The 22395-nt window shown below is 37.7% G+C and overlaps 1 protein-coding gene across 2 annotated transcripts in view; it reads right to left on the bottom strand.

Annotated features, from left to right (window-relative positions):
• Positions 1-22395, bottom strand: part of FGF14 (fibroblast growth factor 14) — a 543289-nt gene that overhangs the window by 6685 nt on the left and 514209 nt on the right. For both annotated transcript variants that reach the window (XM_006086928.3, XM_023752472.1), the window contains one exon: positions 726-924. In XM_006086928.3, coding sequence (XP_006086990.1) covers positions 726-924 — 199 coding nt within the window. The remainder of the gene's footprint in view (positions 1-725; positions 925-22395) is intronic.

The raw sequence follows: 22395 nt of genomic DNA, 5'->3' as shown, positions 1-22395 counted from the left end.
AAGGTGCAGATATTTCTGATTAATTAACAAATGTTTATAGCTTGCACTCTGAGAATCTGATAAAATTAAATGCCTTCACTGTTTATAGGAGACTGTAAAAGAAGGTAACACCACAACTAAGAATACTAAATAATTATGCAGCTTGGAAGGAAGATATGTAAATCAATAAGTTCTTTAAAGGACAAGTTATTAACTCTTCATTTTCTGTATTTATAATAATTCACAAGAATATGGTTTTACTTTAATCTAGATAACATAAAAATGGGCGTGTATTTATTCTGTAATACTCAAAACTAAGTTTTTCTAATATACCTATTATCACAGTCACAGATTTATAATGTTATTACAAATTTTTAAAATGTTAAAGTTAATTAAAATTTTCTAGGGACAGAGAGGTTAGGGCAGTGAGGATTTGAGACTTTAGAAGTAGACAGAGATGGAGTTTTGCTGGAATTTTTTAAATTAATGGATTATATATGTGTATACATTCTCTCAAAATGTGTATACATGTGTCTATATACAAATACTGCCACAGATATACCTATACACAATAAAGTGTACAACTCTTAAATGTACAACTTAAGTAGACACCTGTGCAACCACCATACAAATCAAAATAAAGAGCATTTCCCGAGGGTTCCTGTGGCCACAGCAGAGCAGAGCTATCAATGTGAAGAATAAATGTGTACTAAATCTGATAAGTATAATACACACAGAACGCTCACCTTCCAATGGCTTGGGTAGAAAATGAGCTGCTGGTTTCGTTTTCTTTACTCTGTTTCCTTTCATAACTTGCCCTTCTTTATTCAAACCCAAAAACCAGGCTCTACCAGATTCTTGTTGTCTGTACAGCATGGACGAGTAGATTACATAATAATTTTCAAAAACAGATTCTTTAAACTTGCATTCAGGGGTAAAAAGTTCCTGCCAAGAGAAAAGGAAGAAAAGAAAGTTAGAGGAAGAAACGGGGGTTTCATGGTGGTTTCTCTTCTTCTCCAGCAGTTTGTCCACCAAATTGAAGGAGTCAGCTCTGGGGCAGGGATGGCCAGACGCACCTCTTCCTACATGCATGACTTTTTTCTTTTAAAAAGTAATTTTCTATACACATTCTGAAAAAAACATCCTTTACAGTCTAAAAATTAAAACTTTTAAGAGTTAAAGTTATGTAACCATAAGAAGGAATGTGACATTATTGCCAGTAGACACTTTCCTTCAATATTTCCCAGGAGAGTATGAATTATCAACTAGTATCTCTTGCAGGTTATAATTTATTCAGAGTAACCCGTAACTCTAACTAATTCACTAGAAGCAAATAGTTTGCCAAGAAGAAGATGCTTTTCATGACAAAAATGGAAAATCCAATGATTACTTTGATGATATCAGAATAGCCAAAAGGTAGGCTTAGCCTCCTTCTAAAGGAATTATGTAGACCTTCACTTCTTCTAGATCAGCGGTTCTCAACCTGTGGGTCGCGACCCCTTTGGTGGTCAAACAACCCTTTCACAGGGGTCGCCTAAGACCATCCTGCATATCAGATATTTACATTACGATTCATAACAGTAGCAACATTACAGTTATGAAGTAGCAACGAAAATAATTTTATGGTTGGGTCACAACATAAGGAACTGTATTTAAAGGGCCAGAAGGTTGAGAACCACTGTTCTATATGATTCCACCTCAGGCTTGATGATGATCCTGTTGAAATAAATGTACTGGCCTTCTACTAAGTTCTATTTCTCCAAATACGCTCTTATTAGATCTCTCACTAATAAATAACAGTCTCTCCCAGTCAATCTCCAGACCCACCTCAGAGGAAAGACTAGCAAAAGGGTGCTTGTTCATACATTTGTGGTGAGGAAATAAAATGAAACACTGTAAATCTGGCTTATCCTCAAAAAGACTAATAAATACAATATACTAGAGGTTCAGTGCACAGATTCGTGCACCAGTGGGGTCCCTCAGCCTGGACTGCACCCTCTCGCAATCTGGGACCCCTCAGGGGATGTTGGAGTGCCAGTTTGGGTACGATCCCCTGTGGCAGTCCGACATCCCCCAAGGGATGTAGCAGTGCGGGAAGTGGCAAGAGGTTGAGGAGGAGCCCAAGCTGGGGCCAGGCATGGCTCATGCTCATCCTGGCCCCACTGTGCCTGCTGCTGCCACCACCGCTGCTGCTCAGTAGAACTGCTGCAGAGGCAGGAGAGGCTTTCGCAGCTGCAGCTGCACTCACCAGCCATAAACCCGGCTTCTGGCTGAGCTGCACTCCCGCTGTGAGAGCGCACTAACCACTAGGGGGCAGCTCCTGCATCAAGTGTCTGCCCCCTGGTGATCAGTGTACATCATAGCTACCGGCTGGTCATCCGGTTGTTCCGTCGCTTAGGCATATATATATATATATATATGTTATATATATATATATATATATATATATATATATATATATGTTGGTTGAAAGTGCATCTTCTAGGACAAACAGAAGAGATTTATATTACTTATTAGTTAAAACTTATCTCAAATCCAGCTGAAGTGGGATTGATAAAAGCTGATCCAAGCTGAGGTCATTCAGGGGTCAGAGGAGCTGGCACCTGCCTTCTGGGAAACCAGCTCTCTGCCCAAAGCCTGGCTCACCTTATTGATAGGATCACTGACGACTGACTTTTAACTAGAGAAACCAGGGCCTCCAGCTTTGGAAATTCAGATCCATAGGGTAGTCAACCCTTAGTCTTATCTGATCCCCCCTGCCATAATGTAAGAAACATGGAGGATAATGCTTGCATTACCATCAGCAAATTGGAAAGGTATTGTCTTCACTCTAAGTTGACTACGTTGAATATGAAAGAGAAGGAACACAGTTGATGTGGAAGAAATCACTCTTTCTCTGAGTATACCCTAACAACATCTGACACTAAGTCTTTACTAGTAGATAAAATTCTGCATCTTCATATTCTCAGGTAGCCAATTCCTCATCCCCTTTCTGTGAGCTGTGCCAGAGGCTTCATAGATAGGTGTTTCTTTCTGTCTCCTACAACGAGAGCCATTCCTTTAGTTGCTTGTGATGGTGGAGACTGGTCAGTATATTTTCAGTCTTATTTCTTCTTGGTTAAATAACTAATATATGCACAAATGTACTACATTCAAAGACACTACTACCTAATACATTTTGTTAGACTTCTCTAGACTTTTCAAGAAATCAATCTGCTCATCAATTATTGGAGCACAGAAGGAATCCCTGCATTCCCAGAAGTACTTAATGAAAATTAAGATTTGTTATTATTAGGTGTCATAAGGGACAAATATACATAAATGGGAGGCAGTAGAGTGACTATGAACACCATCTGTGCAGCCAGTTCTCCTGGGGCTCCACCTTGGCCCCACTTCTTACCAGCTGTGTCCTTTGGGAAATTACTTAATCTCTGGCCTTCAGTTTCTGCCTCTCTAAAAAAAAGTACAAAACCATAGGATAATAGAGTTGTTTGGAGGATTGAGTGAATTAATACATGTTATATATTTAGAAGAGAATGTGGCGTACAGTACGTACTGACTACTTATTCTAAAAAAAAAAAAATCCCCCGTCACTTATAATCCAAAATATATTATTTCAATTATATCAATATTTCAGCAAATGAAAATTTAGGTAAATAATTAGTCAATGAGCCCAATTGGGCTCAGTATCAGATACACCAAAATAAACATATACAAAGCAAACAAGATTCTTCACTGGAAGAATTTTGTTAAAAGTCTTGTGATTAGAAAATGACAGTACAGTGTAATATCTGCTGTGATAGACTTACCTTCAAAATGCTAGAGGGATGGTAGGTGTAATAAGCAGTGTGAAGGACAGTGGTGGGAAATGCCATGGTACATGTGGAGAACTATAATTAATCGATTACTATGGCTTTGTGGGGGCAGCACTGGATAGGAAGATGGGTTGGATAAATGTGACAAAGGATCTTGGACACTGATAAACAGACTAGATTTCTTAGAAGCAAGAGATAGATGTGAAGGGTTCTTAAATAAGCAAGGGAATAATGGCATAGCCTGATTAGAAATTACTTAATCTCTGGCCTTCAGTTTCTGCCTCTCTAAAAAGTGTAAAAAACCATAAGATAATAGAGTGGTTGGGAGGATTGAGTGAATTAATACCTCCTATATAATAAAAGCCTAATATGCTAAGTGTCCGGTCATCCCTTCAACCAATCAAAGCATAATATGCTAGTGATATGTTAAGGCCACTCAACTGCTTGCTGTGATGTGCACTGACCACCAGGGGGCAGTCAGTCAACCGGTCAACCAGTCACTATGACGTGCACTGACCACCAGGGGTCAGATGCTCTGACCGGTAGGTTAGCTTGCTGCTGGGGTCCAGCTGATTGGGACTGAGTGACATGGGCTAGACACGCTCTGGAGCCCTCCTGTGGTCCCTCCCTGGCTGGCCAACTTCCCGTATTCCTCCCCGGTCCCAATCATGCACCAGTGGGGTCCCTTGGCCTAGCCTGCGCCCTCTGGCAATCTGGGACCCCTCGGGGGATGTCGGAGAGCCAGTTTCAGCCCAACCCCATAGGCCAGGCCAAGGGACCCCACTGGTGCACAAATTTGTGCATGGAGCCTCTAGTGTTATACATTTAGAAGAGAATGTGGTGTACAGTAAGTACTCACTACTTATTCTAAAAAAACCTCCCCATTTATTTTATAAATACAAATATGTTGTTAATTTGGAGGGTGACTTTGAGAAGTTAGTGTACATATCACTTACATACTGATGTGTTGAAGCCCGATCTCTTGCAAAATGGACTTGAAAATTGTAGAACATGTGTATGTGTGTGCTCATTTTAGTAATTAGTATTAATGCAATAGTCAAGGATGCATAAAGTAAGGGAGAAATGCCACCAGAATTATGGCACGTTATAAATTGAGTTCTGAACTTCCTTGTAGCCAAAACAAAAAGAAAATGGCTATAGCCCTAACCGGTTTGGCTCAGTGGATAGAGCATCACCTGTGAACTGAAGGGTCCCAGGTTTGATTCCAGTCAAGGGCATGTACCTTGGTTGCAGGCACATCCCCAGTAGGGGGTGTGCAGGAGGCAGCTGATTGATGTTTCTCTCTCATCAATGTTTCTAACTCTCTATCCCTCTCCCTTCCTCTCTGTAAAAAATCAATAAAATATATATTTTTTAAAATGGCTATAGGTTATAAAAATTATGGAAAAGAGAAAATCTTTTCTTTTTCTTGGCACAACTTCCAAAAGGCATTCCTTGCAAGAGAAAAGTGATATTCACCAACATAAACAAAAAGATGCTCTTGATAGTAATTGTACAACTAATGACTTCAGTTTTGTGTTTGGGTCCTACAATATGCTCTAGAAAGATAGATAAAGTGAAAAGTCCCTAGGTAGGACATGACATAATGGTAACTGATCAAACCCCCAGGAATCATGTACACAGCAGGGGCCATAAACTCAAATGCCTATACTGTCCAGGAATATACAAGAGTGGAAGCCAGCTGGTATAATCAGAGTACCCTTCCGAGGATAAATGTCCCCTTACTCAGGCTTGGAGGAAGAGACAGAGAAAATAGTAGAAATAATGGTTCTTACTTGAAAATAAAAACTTTAGATCTTCAATAGAACTGATTTTTTTAAAATATATATTTTATTGATTTTTCACAGAGAGGAAGAGAGAGGGATAGAGAGTTAGAAACATCGATGAGAGAGAAACATCGATCAGCTGCCTCCTGCACACCTCCCACTGGGGATGTGCCCGCAACCAAGGCACATGCCCTTGGCCGGAATCGAACCCGGGAACCCTCAGTCCGCAGGCCGATGCTCTATCCACTGAGCCAAACCGGTCAGGGCTAGAACTGATTTTTTTTAAAGGAAGTAAGTAATCCATGTTTCTAGATAGCATCTCCTTTCAAGGGTGACAACTATTTCTTGGTTCTTGTTTTTGTTTTTCATTAAAGCATGGACCAGGGGGCTGAGATGGGGCCCAGGCGCCTCTAGCTGAGACCACCAATGTAGAGTGGCAAGAAAAGTACTAAAAGAAGAAGGAACCCCAGGTGGCTTGGCATCAATGCATCCCCACCCTCACTTGTGGTTTTTATACTTGGAGTAATATCATGATTGTGCCAGTGAAACACCCCAAAACAGGCGGTAATAACAAGAGACTGCTTATTTAAATGTAAGCTTACATATACACTCTTCAAAACTGCCGAAGATAAATAGATACAAAGTGTGATGTATCCTTTTCTCATCTTGCCTGTCTATATTTAGAACCACCAACACCAAAACAACCAAGTCAACAACAGTTGAGTTCCAGCAGGAGCTTAAATATTAATTTGTATCTCTGCCAAACTAAATCATCAAACCATAGAATAGGAAAACATAACAACCAAACAAAAATTTCATATCTCCTTTTCTGTTGTGGTTGTTTTCGAAATGAAAGCACCATCTGTGGTGTACTTACTTTGTTAACAGTAGTAGCAGAATTCCTCTTCTAAGGAAAATGTTTTTGTTTAGGAAAACACCCTGATGAGCCATTATCATGTACACAGCTAGGCTTCTGGGTTCAGGATAAAAGGAGAGGGCGGAGGGAAGAGAAGGCCCAAGTTCCTTAATTTATAACCAAGGAATCAGCCAGAAGCCCAGATAATTAAGCATAACCATAACCAAAGAACTTGAGAATGTTAGTGGTTGGCAAACTGCAGTCCATGGGCCAAATGCAGCTGCTCTCTGTTTTTGTAAATTCACACCAGAAAGTTCAGAAATGAGTTGTTGAGACAGAGACTGTATGGCCTGCAAAGCCGAAAATGGTTACTGTATGATCCTTTGCCAAAAATTTTTGCCAGCCCTGTTGTAAGATAAATTTTGAGGGTTTCCAACCAAGGTAATAGGGGAGGGGTTGTTACACTGATTTCAAAATTCCTAAGGTGCTAAGAACCCCCAAATTAAACTTGGATTGCACTTATTTTCATGTACAAGTATGCATTCAATTTGAATCAGAATTTTCATTAGAGTTTCATCCCTGGAAAAGCCTTTACAGTATGTTATGAGCCTGGGCTACTGGTAAGAATATGGAAGTGACATCCCATAAATTCCATTTATGTAGTTACTGTATCATCTTTGGTATAATCTGTGACTAAATAAAAATAAAAACTATGTTTGGCTAATGTATGCCAGTGTACCTAGTACCAGCTCCACTGTTTGAAAAGGAAAATTTCAGAGTTATCAAAAAATCCGGTTCTTTTTCATCATTAGTAATGACCCCGAACCTGGACTATTGCTCTCCAGGCTTAAATTGAGAAGTTCTTACTTGGAGAATAACAAGTCACAAAGATTTTTTTTTTTTGCAAATATTACATAAGATAAAAGAGGTGGGAAATGATTTGTAAAATATAAGTTGAGTTGGAAACTATATTTATAAACTATGACTAAATCAAAAAGTACCAATTGAATGTTGTTATCCTGACCAGGGTAATAGTTATTCAGTTTTTCTTGACAGGTTTCAACCTAATTAGCCATATCTTTAAGTGTGAATCCCAATGATCCACTTAACCCACATTCCCAGTTTTTCTACTTTTTGGAGATGTAGTCTATTAGAGTATATCTTGAAATCAGCAGAGATTTATGCTTCTTTCCCTCATTTTTATAGTTTTTAAATCAATCATGTTCTTTAATGATATTGTTATGACACTACTCAAGTACTTCAAAAACTGCAGAGCATTCTTAAGATTACATATAAAGGGAAGAAAATTCTGACCTTTTAGCAGATTTTATACTTACAAACTTTGAAACAAAGAAGGATTTGTACTTAATACTCAAAAGTAGAAAATTTAGGTTTGCTTTACTTATCTGAAATTCTACATAATCAAATATTTATAATATTGAACTGTAACTAATCCCTACAAGTAGAAAAATAGTAAATTGTTTGTGAATATACTTCAAACTAAAGTGTATATATATATATATATATATATATATATATATATATATTTTAATTACAGGAGCCAGTAATTTTAATTATATATCCACTATCAAAGTAGTTTCTACTTTATCCTTAAAGGGCCAGAAATTGTTAGTTCAGTAGTTTCTAGAGGAAACAAGATTTTAAATGAACATGTTATGGGTTTATTTGTTTCTTGCCAATAAAGATATGATTTGACATTTAGAGAAGTTATACATGTATAAAGCTACACATATGTATCTTTAGACATTATTTTATGTATTAAATATATTTTTAATTTATTATATGATATTTATATATCTTTTTTCTTATGACTTATTGACATGACTTTTAAAATTATGGCAAGAACATTATTTATTATAAGGATTAAATATTAAACAATTAATTACTTTAATTTATTTAATATAAAATGTATTTTTATAGATTTTAATACATATTATATAGACACAAATATATAAAAATCTTTACGTATACATAATGACTTGCTCCCAGGTATGACTGACAGACAAGTACCTTCCCTATTTCACCTAGACTTGGCTGGGCATGAGTCTGTTCTCCCCCATTAGTCCCTGCCCCCAGCAATCTGCGGGGAAGAGATGGGTGGCTACCTGGGGATGTTAAACTGCAGCTTCCTAGCAAAGCTGCACAAATGACATGCCTATAATATTTGGCCTTCCCTTTGCTCCTTCCCTGTTGTTATTAACTAGATTAAATTATAATGGTATCATATTATTGATAGGTGGCCTCCTGCACAGCCCACACTGGGGATTGTGCTTGCAATCCTGGCATGTGCCCTGACTGGGAATCGGACTGTGACCTCCTGGTTCATGGGTCCATGCTCAACCACTGAGCTACACTAGCTGGGCACTCTTTGAGCTATATTTTAATAATATTCCTACAAATCTATATACTTCTCTCAGGCCTATTTCTACAGGCATTTTCAAGCTTTTCTACTTTTCTTTCCTTAAATGCCATTCTATCCTTTCTTTAAACCCCATTCTAAATTAGACTTTAAACTTTTTTTTGTATTAAGCTTATGTTTTATAGATGTTTCCTAAGAAAACCAACCCAGCCAAAAACATGTACTTATATAAATAAAAACTTAACCAAATAAAACAGATCAAAAGTACCTATTCATCCAACCTCTAAAATGCAAGCTTCCATAGAAAATGAAAGAAGCTAGATAAAATAGATCCCATAGTACTCCTAAAATACAATAGTCATTGAATACTATTTCCTTGTTGGGAGCTTTATTGTTTTCAAAGACTATTCACATGTTTTGATTGATTCAATAATGCTATAAAAATGCTTTCAGAAGAAAAATAGCATTACCCCATGTCACAGATGATGACTTTCAGTCTCAGGGGGAACAAGTCCTAAGAAGCAATGGATTAAGAATTTTTTTAAATGCATGTTATATTTTTACCTACACCATGCTGCTACTTAGCACATATTTATTAGTTATAACACTGTTGAAAATACGGACCAAATGTAAAGGGTTTATTTTTTTTCCCCCAAGCAGCAAAGAAATCATCTTATTGGAATAAGGGAAAAGTCAGTATCTGATAAGAATCATTAAGGCTAAATGTGTGGAACACTGAGAAGCCCACAAGGTGCTAAAATTAACACCTTGGGATTGTATTCTCTCGATTTTGCTTTATTAGCTAGAAACACATTGGCTATGATTTCTGGTAACAACTTGTTCGATAATTCCAAAGGTTAACACAAAAGGACAAACATTGAACACTGAAACCAGAGGCCAAGAAAGTAAGAAAGGAGGTCATAGCAATACCTTCTAAGGAGGAGAGAAACATGTCAAACTGTTGGCTAAGTAACTCTGATTAGGTGAAGCTAAAGCCCCTAATGTTCATTTCTGCTATGGACTGCATTCTCCCTAAATTAGCCCTGAATTATTTTAATGTTATATTATGAAATATTACAGCATTGATGAAGATATTGTCTCACTGCATAGGTTATTCATTGAGAATGTGCACTATGAAATAGGTAGAATTATTTCATTTAAAATTGGTTTTAAAAAAGACTATTACAAATAAAACTTTCTGCCACTAGAAATTAGATAATAAATTTTAGAAATTAAATATTATGAGTAAATGGAAACAATTTCCCACTTATTCTATAAGTAATGGAGTCTAAAATTCATGCAATCATTTATCTAATAAATATTTAGCAAGCTTCTAGTATTTGACAGTACTGTTCTTTTTTTTAAAAAAATGAATTTATTGGGGTGACATTGGTTAATAAATTATAAAGGTTTAAGGTGTACAGGTCTATAACACATCATCTGTGTTATAGAACACTGTGTTGTGTGTTTAACCCTCCCCCCCCCGGTCATCTCTTTCCATCACCATTTATCCCCCCTTTACCCTCTCCTGCCTTCCCCACCTCCATTCCACTCTGGTAATGACCATACTGTTGTCTGTCTATGAGTTTTTTCCCTAATCCCTTCACTTTTTTCACCCAGCCTTCCACTACCTCTGAGAGGTATGAGTCTGTTTCTGTTTTGTTTGTTACTTTATTCTGTTCCCTAGATTCCACATATAAGTGAAATCATATGGTAGTTGTCTTTCTCTTACTTGCTATTTCACTTAGCATAATACTCTCTAGATCCATCCATGCTGTCAAAAAAGCTAACATTTCCTTATTTTTTTTATGGCTGAGTAGTAGTCTATTATGTAAATGTACCACAGCTTTTTCATCCACTTATCTACTCATGGGCACTTGGGCTGCTTCCAAATCTTAGCTATTGTAAATAACATTGCAATGAACACAGAGGTGCATATATTCTTTCTAATTAGTGTTCTGGGTTTCTTCCGATAAATTCACGGAAGAAATAAGGCAGTTCTATTTTCAATTATTTGAGGTAACTCCATTGTCTGTCACTGTTCTTAATTTTGAGACATAATGAGAAAAAATTGATATAGTCTGTCTTCTCTTGGAGTATTCAGTGGGAGAGACAGATGTTTACATTAATGATCATATCATTACAAAATAGGACAAGTTCTTACATGGAGAGAATGATTTCTATGAGAAAACACAACAAACAAATGTGACCAAATCCGGGTTGGTAAGGAAAAACATTAAACTCTGATCTGAGATCTGAAGCATTAGTATGAGTTAACTAAGCTTAGAGTATGAAGAAGAATATTCCTCGAAAGATAATATTGCTTGCAAAGTCCCTGGGGAAGGATCAGGCACAGATCATTTGAGGGACAAAAAGGAAACAATGAAATTGGAATGCAAATGTGAAGGAGAGAGAGATAGGAGTAGAGATCTAGGTGTTAGGTATGAGCTAAGCCAGGATGTCATGTTAAAGGCTTTGGTCTTTTTAAAGGCAATGGGAAGACATCAAAAGTTTTTATGCAGCAGCATGTAATAATCAGGTAGGCATTTGGGAAGACCACTCTGCCTAAAGTATGAAGAAGGGAGAGTCAGTTTGGATCCAAGAATGCTGGTTTAATTACTGTAGTGCAAGGCCAGGGCATTGGCAGTGGTGATGGAGAAAAAAGGGCAGAATGGGGAAACATTTATTTTTTTTATTATTTTTTTAATATATTTTATTGATTTTTTTACAGAGAGGAAGGGAGAGGGATAGAGAGTTAGAAACATCAATGAGAGAGAAACATCAATCAGCTGCCTCCTGCACACCCTCCACTGGGGATGTGCCCACAACCAAGGTACATGCCCTTGACTGGAATCGAACCTGGGACCCTTCAGTCCGCAGGCCGATGCTCTATCCACTGAGCCAAACCGGTCAGGGCAGAATGGGAAAACATTTAGGAGGTCAAGTAGTCACTGCTATGTGATTGTACATGACAGCTAGGGAGAAGGAATGTCAAGCACGATGTGTAGGTTTCTTGCTTGTAAAACTGGATGATATTTGGTATGTGTTCACTGCTGTTTCTGAAAGGTCAAATACTGCACTTTTGTATTCTTGGGCAAAATAAGCTTATGTGTATAACATACATTTACACAGTGCTTTCTGTCCTTTTATAAATACTAGAGGCCTGGTGCACGAGTTTGTGCATGGGTGGAGTCCAGCCAGCCCGGCCCCGATGGGGGCTTATCAGGGCTGGGCCGGCAGTGGGGAGGGGCCGAGGGAGGTCTGCCAGCCCTGTCCTTGATAGGGATGGTGGGGGGCCAATCGGGGGGCCCAGCCGGCCAGGGGAGGGGCTGCAGGAGGTTGTGGGGGAGCGATCGGGGTCCCAATCGGGACGGTTGGCCGCCGCAGTGCCCGTCATAGTGAACAGTCATTCTGGTCATTCCGGTGTTCCGGTTGCTTTGCTTTTATATATATAGATTTTTTTTTCAAATATCCATGGGGTAATTTTCCGTACTGTCGTATTTCAATTTTATCCTGAAGTAGCCTGTTATGTGTGTATTTTCAATTCCAGATTACTTTTACAAAATATATTTATTCCTAGAACAAAAACAAATCACAGTTGAGGAATTATTATTAGTTGCAGAGCAAATAAAGTTGGAGGAGAAAAAAACTGGAATTTGATGGAAATAGTTCCTTAAATTCCTTAGAGTTTTTTTTTGTTGTTTTTTAAGTCCCAATTAGTAAACAAAGTGGTTCCCTTATCACCACTAAAACACCAGAGGATGATGGCCATTATAAACTTCCCCAATGAGGGCATAACGTTGCAAAAGGAAACCTTATACACTTATACCTTATACACTACAATAGGAAACTATTCTATTCCCAGTCAGTTCAGTTAAATACATAAGAATGACCCAAAAACATTGTCAAAAGAAGTAAATTTTGTGACATTTTTAGAATAATATGAAACACAGTTATTCTTACTGATGCCAGAGCAAGAGTTGAGAGGTGGGCTCCTATTTGTTTCCTTAATACATGTTATTTATCCATCACTTATGAATTTATCTGGCCCTTTAAAAATAATTTTCACTTTCACATTGTATTACTATAAAACAACACAAATTCCATCCCTGTTCTCTGCATTAATCTGTACACATTTATCCTGACTTGCCACATTTATCATTCTGCATTGAATTATGTAAACTTTCAGGTATAGTTTCATAGATTAGTTCTTCTATTCACTCAACCGGTCCAATTTGCTTTTTCAACTAAAGAGACCAACCAAAAGGTAGGTGCCCTGAGGAGGAAAACTGAAAATAAATTAACAAGTATCATCACACCTTGTTACAGAGCACAATGCTAAGGCCCTTAGAGACTTGTGTGCTCCTTGAATCACTACACTTTTAAGAATAATATATACATGCAGAGAAAGACAACCAAATCAATCCAGGGTCAGAAAGACGTTGGAATAAGGAGATCAGTCAACGTGAATGTGAATTAAAGTAATCAAGAGAGAAAATCATAGATGAGAACCAGTGATCACTGAGTGCAGCCCACCCTAAGTGCAGTAAAGGGGTCAAGGTTGAGGACTTGAAAAATTAATGGATGTGGGTTTGCATTCCACTCTAGCCTCTTACTACTAATGATCATGGAAAAGTCATTTAACCTTCAAAATAAAGTACTTATTTCCATGGAATAATTGGACTGAGTGAGAATTTTTGATGCAAAATACCCTCAATAAATGTTAGCTATTGTTCTTATGAAAAGATTAAGGATAAAGAGAATTGTAATAATGTCAAACAGGATTCACAAAAATGAAGAAACCATATAAGGGTGTTCTATAATTCTCCTAATTGCTGTATTCATCAAATACAGTAAATTCAGATCTGTTTATCATGGAATTATAAAAACAGGAATGAATGCAAAAAGGGAAGATAAGGGAAACAATGAGTGGGAGCAACAGGGGACCAGGGAAGGGGGAGTCATTAGCAGGAACTGCCAGAGGGAGTATTATCAAGTAAGAATTATTGGACAGTCTTAAAATTGGTGAGTGCAGGAGGGGAAATGGTTCAACAGAGGATACCATAAAGATTGTAAAAAATAATTTATAAAGAGAACTTTATAAATCTGAGGATGCTGTTGAGAGACTGGCCAGATTTGGACTGTTTCTGATTTCACCCTAGAAAAGGACAGTGGAAGGAGATACTGGCAGAAGGGAGTATAAAGACCTTTGAGGAGAAATCTGTAGTCTATGATTGGGTATCATGGTTTCGGTTAATGATACAAAGACCACATTTGTATTTAAATTCTTGCAATTTTGATCTTAAAACATTGATTTTATGACCTATCTCATAATAATCGTAACCTAAGCCTGTCTTTTCGTATGAGAGATGGGAAGGATATTCTGTGTTTTGCTAATATGGCAATAGGACATTAGTCTGGTAGCATTAAAGGAGAATGTGGGTCAGCAGTAGTATCGTTATAGTGTATGCAAGATGAATATAGTGAATGTAAAACTACCTTTGAGTAGCATATGGAGAATTAAACTTATAGCAAATACTGAAGGACCTATTTTTCTTTATACAGTATTTTTCCAATGCTATTCAATTCATTCATTTATTTGACAAATGTTTGAGTGTCTCTGTGCCAATCATATATTAGTTACTGGGGGTGAAAAATAGCTAACATGTAGTCCCTGTCCTCTAAGAATTTCAGTTTCATTTTAGTGAACCGAATCAATATCCAATCAGCAATCACAATGCAGAGCTTCCAGTACTGTGATGGAGACTAGAGAAGGGAATAGCTATTTCTGCCTAGGAGCACAGGAAACATTTTTTATTTTCTTTTGTTTGTTTTTTAGATGTTCTGCTATTTTATTGTGATAAAATACAAATAACACAAAATTTATCATTTTGACCATTTTTAAATGTACAGCTCACTAGCGTTAAGTACATTCACATTGTTGTGTAATGATTAGCATCACCCATTTCCAGAACTTTTTCATCATCTGAAACTGAAATGTATACGTGGTGCTATTTAGTTAGGGCTTGAAAGGTAAATTGGCGTTTCTGAGATGAAAGAAAAAGAGTTGAAAATTTACATCATCACAAAAACCAGCACATCAAAGTTTAAAGCAACTTCATTCATAACTGCCAAAAATTAGGAGCAACCTAGGTAGCCCTTCAATAGGTGAATGTGTAAGCAGACGGGTAATTCATACAATGACATATTACTCCGCGAGAAAAATAAATTATCAGGCCATGAGAACTTTATGTGCATAGAAATAAGTGAAAAGATGACAATCCAAAATGTTTACATATTATATTCCAACTCTATGATATTCTTGAAAGGCAAAATTATGGAGAGAGTAAGTAGATCAGTGGCTGAAAGGAACTGTAGGGGGAGGAGTGGATAGGTGGAGCATGGGATTTTTAGGGCAGTGAAACCATCTGTATAATGCTGTAGTGATAGACACAAACTACTATATATTAGTCAAAATCCATAGAATGTACATACAAAGAATAAACTCTAATGAAAACTATGGACTTTAGTTCATAATAACGTATCAATGTTGGCTCATCAATTGTGACATTTGTACCACACTAATGTAAGATGTGAATAAAAGGGAAATGGGTCGAGGGTGATGGTGGCAAGGGGCTATATGTGAACTCTCTCCACTCTCTACTTTCTGCTCACTTTTTCTATAAACTTAAAACTTCTAAAAAATTAAAGTCTACGTTTAAATTAGTAAAGTCTATTAATTAAAAAGAAAACAACAAAACAAACAAACAAAAACTTGACTCAGGGTGGAGGACGATTTTAGTCCAAAGGAGGACACTGCAGGCTCTGCACAGGTCCCCCCATTAATGTCTTAATATATTCCACAGGAGAAGTTCTCAGCTATCAGGCATCGAGAAAGATTCATATAGTAACAGTTTTCAAGAACAATATTTGAAAGGCCAGGTTAGTGAGGCAGAACTGAAGCCTCTAGATCAGGAATGAGTAAACTACAGCCTGCAGGCTAAATCCCGCCAGCCAACAGTTTATGTAAATAAAGCTTTTTGGAACACATCCAAGATAATTAATTTACATATTTCCTATGGCTACTTTTGAGCTATGAAGCAGTTGATTTACTAGCAATTGAGACCATCTGACCTACAAACCTAGAACCTTCATCTGGCCCTTTAGAGAAAAAAAAGTTGGCCAAACCCTGCACTGGACTCTGAATTGGGGCTGGTGGAATACTGCTCTCATAGGGTTCCTTCATTTTAGAATTAATAATTCTGAGATACAGAAACACTCTCTTAAAAAAAGAAAGAAAGGCAAAGGAAGAAAGGAAGGAAGGAAGGGAGGGAGGGAGGAAGGGAGGAAGGGAGGGAGGGAATATTTTTTCATAAAATTGAAGAATAAAAACAGTTGGATGAAAGTAAATAAAGGAAGCTTAAACTTTCAAGGAATTCAGATAAATTGGGGCAATCTAAGCTTAAACTGGGGAAAGAACTGAAGACAGTGCCTGATGAGTGCTCTCCATATTCACAGGAACTGTCAAATCTGAGCAGGTGACAGACAATTAGTCATATTCATCATATAGTTTAGTCATAGTGTACACTTGGAAGCAAAGTCTGAGCGGCATCATCATGAAGTGATTGAATGCATGTTTCTCTTTTAACTCTAATTTGCAAATGAGAGTTTAGTTCCATATCATCTTTAGGCTGTGGTTATAAGACTATATGCTTCAGACAGACAACAGTATATTGGCTAGCAGAGGAAAGGGGGTGGAGGATAGTAAAGGGTATAGGGGGCCAAATATACGGTGACAGAAAACGGGTTGACTTTGAGTGGTGGGCACACAATGCAATATACAGATCATGTATCATAGAATTGTACACTTGAAACCTATACAATCCTATTAACCAATGTTATTAACCCCCCAAATTTAATAAAATTAAAAATATATAAAATAAAACAAAATGAGTGTATGCTTATACAAACTCCACATACTTTTCAAGAATGTCTTCTATAGTTTTAAAATGGGAGTTATTTAATTAATGAAAAATACCTAATCTTAAACATAGAAATGTTAGCAGATAAATAATATATCTATATTATATAGAGAGAATTGCAAAGTAATCATAGTAGTTCTTAGCAATTCTATATAAAAACACATGCAACTATATATAGATACTATTTCAATATAGATCCACAGCAACCTTATTTTTTACTGGGAAGAAAGGTTTCAATTCAGACTGAGATCTGTTCCTTCAAGAATATATCAATGAAAACCAATAAGATATCTTTCTCTCTAAAGGCAATCTCTTATCATAAACTGATGCAAGTTAAAAACTAATTCAGACTAATTCATGCCGCAGAAAATCCTTTTTTGTATTTTAATAGGTATGCATTTTATAATGCTGCATTTTGGGGTTTATAGAGGTGGATAACAATGAAAAACCGTATACGAGAACCCAAGTTTAATTACTGTGGTCTTCTTTTGCATGAGGTTAATTGATTTTCTTCTTGGGGGGGATAGCTATCATGTGTCCTAGGAACATTTTTTTTACAATACTCTGAGAAAACAAGCAAATTTTAGTACAACCTACATGTTTTAATAGCATTAGCATTATCCTATACTAAGCTTTTTTATGTTAAAAATTATTAAAAATCAAAGTAGAAAACATCTAGTATCTAAACCATGTAGACTAAATAAATATTACTTAAATTCTTCATTCTGCAAAATGTTTAATTAATTGTACATGCTACAAAAAGGTATTTACTAAGATGGTTTTTAAAAATAACATGGAATTCTAATGTCTAGTTGAAGATTTTTAGCAGTTATAACATTTACAGAGATTTTACTTCTTGAATCTAAACTTTGAAAAAGAAAACACATCTGGTCGTCAACATTAATTTTTTAGGATTTGCCTGAAACGGAGCTCTCTCATCACGGTGGAACATCCTGATTGTGCCCTTGTTCGTTGGTAAATAATGTAGAGAATCTGTTTGTCTTACTTTTTAAAATCCCAAAATGGAACTTAACAATATCCTGCAGCCGTTTGTTTTATTATGTTTTTATAAATCAAAGTGAGTTTTCTTTTTTCATATTTTCAGTTGTACATTTTTTTTTTCTGGGGTGTGGAGAGGGACTTTTGAGAAGGGACATTTGAGAAGCAGAATTGAAACAGATAAAAAATTTTAAAATTCAGACTTGCATTTATTAATAAGGAATTTTACCCTAAATACAAACTGAGGTTATGTGAAGCTCAGTTTTAAATGTCCCCCTCAGACTACTGGATGAGTTGGAAAAGGGCAGTTCTACAGGTCTGAGTTGGCCTGAGAGGTGCCTTTGGACTCTCCCTCGCCTTCAGCAAATAGCAGCAAATCTAATCTTGAGATGACTGCAGAGGATGCCCTCAGTACTCTGCACCCTGCCTTAGATAAAGGTCACCCTCTAGTGGGGTTGATACGTATTTCAATCTCAATCCTCACTTGGAGAAAAAACGTCACTTAAGATCCTTTGGAGTTGAAAAAAAATAATGATTTGGAAAACCAAAGGAAAATCCAGATTCAGGGATTTTTATCTGGGTGTCAAAGATAAAGAGGTAGAGATTTTTGTACTTAGTGTCCAAAAACTGGTCCCCACCTAGGAGTAAGACATTGAAAGGCCCACTAAGGCTATTAATATCATGTTAAAGTCACCTGTGAATAAGTTTTAAACAGGCTTTAAATGCGAGTAGAAAAATAGACAGACTGGTCCTAATTTTAAAAATGGGGAATAAAAAAAACCCCTCATTTCCCTTGTTAAGTACCACAATTTTACAACATCTAGATCCCTTTTATAATCTTTATATGAAACCTGTAATATGACTGCTTATAGTATAGGCCCGTGGTTGGCAAACTGTGGCTGGCGAGCCACATGCGGCTCTTTGGCCCCTTGAGTGTGACTCTTCCTAAGCCTTAGGAGTACCCTAATTAAGTTAATAACAATGTACCTACCTATATAGTTTAAGTTTAAAAAATTTGGCTCTCAAAAGAAATTTCAATTGTTGTACTGTTGATATTTGGCTCTGTTGACTAATGAGTTTGCCGACCACTGGTATAGGCAATCTATGGATTCACCTGAAATTAAGCAATTAGAAAACTGGAGCAGCTTTAAAAACTAAATATAGACTCAATGATATTCTGACTATGTATTGAACACTTACCTTGAGCCAAGTGTTTTTTGGTCCATTAACATAGTTTAATAATATTAGGAAATAATACGAAGAAAAACTATGAGGTATGAATTATTATTGTTAACATTATTATTATATTACAGAAAAGGAAGCTTAGAGTAACAGGCTCGAACTTTGGCGTGTATCAGGACCACCAAGAAAGCTAGTTAATACATAGTTCTGGGGTGTGTGGGGTGCAGACAAGAAGTTGCTTTTCTAACATATTCTCAGGTGATGCTGATGCTGCTTGCCTGAGACCACACTTAGAAAGTCACTGCACTGCCCTGGCCAGAGCTGCTCAGTGGGTAGAGCATTGGCCTGTGCACCAAAGAGTCAAGGGTTTGATTCCCAGCCAAGGGCACGCACCTGGATTGCAGGTTTGATCTCTGGTTGGGGCGTGTGTGGGAGGCAACCAATAATGTGTCTCTCTCACATCGATGCTTCTCTCTCTCTCTCCCCTTTCTCTCTCTTCCACTTCCCCCTCCTTTCCACTCTCTCTGAAAATCAATGGAAAAGCTATCCTCGGGTGAGGATTTAAAAAAAAAAGAAAAGAAGGTCACTGCGTGGATTTAGAATACATATAGGACTTTTGCAAAGGCAGTTCCTTCAACATAGATGTGATAAATGCATAGCAGGGGCTTTATATATTTTAGCTTTCTTCCCTTGCAGACCATAAAGACATAGGAACTATAAAGACATAGTGACCACAAGACAGTAAGGAAAAAATTGCAGGGGCTCTACATACAGTGATCTAAAGCTAACACTACTCTCCAATTCTGGATCTAGTTGATGAATTCTCTAGTTCTCTGTGTGACTGGCAACAAATTGGGGGAGTTAGTGAAAGGATGTAATGCCCTAGCAGAATGTAGATATTTGACCTGAGTATAGATCAGTGGTTCTCAATTCAGTGTGCATCTGTGTCTAGGCCCCACGAATTTTGATTCAGCAGTTCTGAGTTGTGAAGAGGTATCTACTTTAAAAAGCAGATGATTCTGATGCAGGCAGTATTCCAACATGCTTAGAAACACTCTGCCTTATAGATTTAACAGATGTCTGGTTGCTTCTAACATGAGAATAACAACAACAATGACAATAATCACAAAAGTGCCTTTTGTATCAGGGCTGCAATTCTGAGCCAAATCTTGGTTCAAGCTGCCTGATCACGCTCTATCCAAGCCCTGGGACTGCTTTAAGAGTCAAGTAAGTGCAAAACAGAATTACATGCTGAAATGTACGAGGTGTACTGGGTATTGGTCATATTGTCTACTCCAAACTTTGGGGGGAATCTCAAGATAGGCAAGAGGTAGTGACCCTCTTGCTCTCCCTTCACACTCCTCCCACTCCTAACCACTAGGGCGCTGCATATAATATAAGGTGGCTGGTCAGAGTCTGAATCTGGAGGGAATGAAGCACATACCCAGTGTGTTAGGGAGCCTGAGGGGAATAGAAAATGAAATCATGAATCAGATTGTGATTGTGATGGGGGCAGCTAAGGACCACAACATCATTAATGGGCAGGAAGTGGTCAGTGGAAATGGTGTCAATGGTAAGTCACATGCAGAACGCTTCTGACAGGATGTGCCTCTCTTGGCTCCCATGGAAGCTTGGTTAGCCAGCATGTCTCTGAGTGCTTGCTATGCTGCCAATACATTGCTATAATTCTTACCCTCCGGTCCCTAGGTTGGAGTGGCAGGTTGACATCATTCAGTGAATACATTTCTCACCCATTTCAACTTTACATAAGACCTTTCTATTGGTGTTACTTTGGGGGACAGGATTTAAACTGTTGGGTCTCAGTTTGCTCAACTGTAAAATCAACAAGAGGAAGGACTCAGTGATCTAAGGCAGTGGTCGGCAAACTGCGGCTCATGAGCCACAGGCAGTTCTTTGGCCCCTTGAGTGTGGCCACGAAGTTTCAATCGCACTGTACGTGCGCGCCCGCACGTGGTATTTTGTGGAAGACCCACACTCAAGGGGCCGCAGTTTGCCGACCACCGATCTAAGGCATTTCCCAGTCCTCAGATTCTGTCCCATTTAGCCTTAGACTAAATGCCCTGGGGTGGGAACTATTACTGCGGAGGAAAGAGAACCAGATTCATCACCAAGCTCTTTTCTGAAGCAGAAATGGAATCTAGATGAATGAAAGGATCAGCCTGCAAGTTTCAGAGGCTGCTCTCTACTTTCACACGCTAAATTCAGTGGCAGCTAAATAACCTAATAAATGCCTAAGGCGGAACAGGATTTTCCAACTGACAGGGAAATCTCATGTCTATTCATCTAGTACAAAAATGGGGGTGACGCCAATGTTTTGTTTTGTTTTGTTTTGTTTGACATATCACAGCAGTAGCAGCTCAAGAGAAAAATCTACATTTTAGTCAAGGTAGTGTAACCAAGTGTCCTTAGAGGAAACTATTTTTGACAGAGATACATCTGAGTGAAATATGAAGTAGTTTTGAGAATGAAAGGCAAGACTATTCCAATTAAATTCTTTGGAACCATTTCAGTTTCTGAAATCTTGGAAATAAATCTATCTGGGGCTTACTCTATGGTCACTGCTTCTTGTTTAGCTTCTACTTTCGATTAAGAAGACCTTCATCTAAGACAAGGGTGGGGGACGTCTGGCCCGCAGGCTATATAAAGCCTGAGAAATCATTTGGTCTGACCCTGCCAAGGCATTAGGGGTGAGCTAAATGTTTCACCATATACAGCAGGCTAATTTTTGAGTTTATAATTTTGTATGGCCCTCCGTTGATGTTATAAATATCCAAATGGCCCTCGGCAGAAAAAAAAAGCCTCACGCCTGGTCTAAAACCTCAGGTTGTTTGGTGACTTAATACCCTATCAACACCTATTATTGCCTATTCATATAACTTTCAGGTTCACAAAGACTGTTACAAGGAGAGTAAAAGTGGCAACAAAATCTATGAGAAAGAAGCATAAAGTGCACTTTTAAATGGCTTTCCAGTGTTTCAGGCGCTCAAAGTGCTGTTCACGCCATTCCCCTGATCAAAAGCCATCAGTGGCTCCCCAGAATTTAAAGTCTAAAAATCTAAATGTCTTTTGACATGTGATGTGATGAAATTGCCTTAATCAACCATCTTGTCCATCCATGTATTTATTCAAATAACTAACAGTAGTTCCTGAACACTTTTGTGTGTTAATTACTAGCCTGGCAATATTATTTTTCTTTAATCCTTTTAGCATACTCCTTACACCCCAGCAAAATGTCACTTTCTCATTACCACGTTTCCTTCTCATTCTTTGTATCTTCAACAATGGCAATCCTCCAAGCCTCAGATCATGCCACTAACTCCATGAATCCCTCTACAATGTCTCAACTGTAATGAACAATTCTGTGTATTTTCCTGATGGTAGTCTTATAATTGTA

Source organism: Myotis lucifugus, unplaced genomic scaffold, assembly GCF_000147115.1.
Source record: "Myotis lucifugus unplaced genomic scaffold, Myoluc2.0 scaffold_33, whole genome shotgun sequence".
NCBI classification, from domain to species: Eukaryota; Metazoa; Chordata; class Mammalia; order Chiroptera; family Vespertilionidae; genus Myotis; species Myotis lucifugus.
The sequence above is the reverse complement of the archived record's forward strand: the minus strand, read 5'-3'. Positions and strand labels throughout refer to the sequence as shown.